Here is a 2,250-nt window from a genome sequence, read left to right as displayed (position 1 = left end):
GAGGCTTTATTCATGCTACCGTGTCCTTGTCCATTTCACCGACCAGGAAAATAACGCTATCAAATGCTCCCTCTTTTCCTTCTTAAATAAAACGAGATTTCCTTAGTGAATAGCAGTTTTGTCTAGAATGTTCACGAGAGGCGACATTGTTCACGAGAGGTTGAGACCCGCGGGAAGAAACTTGGTGGCTGAGGTCTGTTTCATCGTCACTCTCTGTTGGATTTCTCCCAGGGAGGTTTAGTCCTGCCATCTTCTGCTCCCGGGAGTAAGAATAGAAATCCAATTCCTATATGCCAGCGAATGAGGCTTCCCCAAACTCGTTCGTTCCCTCCCCCCATAACTTATGGATTTATAATTTTAATTACAATAGAAACTCTTACCTGAAAATTGGCTTTCATTATTCTGATTGTACAACATAGTATAAACACAGACACCAGAAGTGTTATATTTATTCAGACCACTGGAGAATCCACTTTCGGGTTTGTTTAAATACCTTCCTTTCCCGCAAAGGCTGGGGCTCGCCAGTTCTACCCGACCTGGTCAGGGCGCCCTCGCCCTCTCCGGCAGTCCAGGGCCAGGCGAGTCTCCATGAGTTCGTCTCTTCCAGCCCGCTGGGTACCCTAAGAATGCACCAGCACCGAGTGCAGAGAGCCGCCTTTGCTCTCGGCCGCACGCGGGGCGGTGGGCTCCATCAGAGAGACGGCGGGTGAGGCGGCAGCCGCCGGGCACACGGTGGACGGTGCCGGCGGCTGCTGTGCGGCCGCGGGGACAGCGAGCGCTGCGGGCAGCGCGGCCACCGGTGGCAGCGCAGGAGTCGGCTTGATGGGCACGGGCACCGCAGGCAGGCTCTGGCTTGCCGAGTGGCACAGGGCCTTGACCGGTACACCGAAGGCCCCATACTCGGGGCCCATGGGGACCCCCGCGGCGGCCGCGGCGGCCGTGGCCGCGGCCACTGAATCCATGACGCCGACGTGCGGCCACACGGAGCTGACGACGTTGCCGAGCTGGCCCGGCACGGGATAACCCAGGTGGTGCATGACGGACGCCAAGGGCAGCCCGCCGGCCTGCAGCACGCCCTTGTAGTCCCGGCCTATGATGTTTTCGATGGCGAACGGGTGCTTGAAGCCCGACGTGGACGCAGCGGCGGCGGCGGCAGCAGCGGCGGCGGCCGAGCCCAGCCCGTAGGGCGGGAACTGTGACAGGCGCCCCACGCTGCCCACGGCCGCCGCCGCCGCCGCCGCCGCCGCCGCCGCTACGGCCGCCGCCTCCTGCATCTTGCCGGGGTGAGACGGCTGCGGCGGCTGCTGCGGTGGCTGCGACGCGAGGTGCGGCGGCGGCTGCGGAGCCGGAGGCGGCTGCTGGTGGAAATAATGCACCATGTGCGGCGGCGGCTGGGGCGGCGGCGGCTGAGGCGGCTGGTGGTGATGGTGGTGGTGCGCGGCAGCGTGATGGTGGTGGTGCGGGTGCAGGTGCCCTCCGGGGCCAGCGCCTGGCGCGCCCTTGGCGCTTCCCGCGTGCAGGTGAGTGTGGTCAGCGCGCAGCACCTTGAAGCGCTTTCGGCGCCTCAGGAAGCTGCCGTTTTCGAACATGTCGCCGCAGTCGGGATGCAATGCCCAGAAGCTGCCCTTGCCGGGCTGGTCGGGCCGCCGCGGGATCTTGATGAAGCAGTCGTTGAAGGAGAGGTTGTGCCGGAGGCTGTTCTGCCAACGCTGCGTGTGCTCGCGGTAGTAGGGGAAGCGCTCCATGATGAACTTATAGATGTCGCTCAGAGGCAGCATCTTCTCGGCCGAGTGCTGGATGGCCATCGCGGTCAGCGAGATGTAAGAGTAGGGCGGCTTTTGGTCGCTGTACGAACTCTTCCCCGGCCGCGGCATCGCCCCTGGCGCCTCCACCTCCCTCTGGCTCACAGTGGACCGCAGCGTCGCTCCGCACCCCGCTCCCGGGGCCTGGTTGTCTCCACTAACCCCCACTCCGCCCTCCCGGACCCGCCACCCCGCCCTCTTTCCCCCCCAGACCCTCTCGCCGTTTCTCTCCCGCCTTCTCTCAGTGGCCTGCGGTCTCCGCGCTTGGCCTCTTGACCCAGTTTAGCAATTCGACGCTCGCAACTTCTGGCCCCGACGGTCGCCGACTGGCGCGCACAGTCGCGGGCGGGGCGAGCCAGCTTCACCGCCACCCTCTCGGCGTCTTCCCGCGGGGGGCCAGAGGCTGAGCGTGGGAGCTGGCGGAGAAGGAGTGGGGAGGGCCCTGTTC

General features: G+C 64.3%; 1 protein-coding gene across 1 annotated transcript; it reads right to left on the bottom strand.

The window, feature by feature from the left end:
- Window positions 1-620: 620 nt before the first annotated feature.
- Window positions 621-1,874, bottom strand: FOXB2 (forkhead box B2). Its single transcript, XM_065879592.1, has one exon. The coding sequence runs from the start codon at window positions 1,872-1,874 to the stop codon at window positions 621-623; it is 1,254 nt and encodes a 417-aa protein (XP_065735664.1).
- Window positions 1,875-2,250: the final 376 nt, after the last annotated feature.

This window comes from Phocoena phocoena, chromosome 6 (genome assembly GCF_963924675.1).
Source record: "Phocoena phocoena chromosome 6, mPhoPho1.1, whole genome shotgun sequence".
Taxonomy (NCBI): domain Eukaryota; kingdom Metazoa; phylum Chordata; class Mammalia; order Artiodactyla; family Phocoenidae; genus Phocoena; species Phocoena phocoena.
Note: the sequence above shows the minus strand (reverse complement) of the source record. Positions and strands in the feature narration are given on the sequence as shown.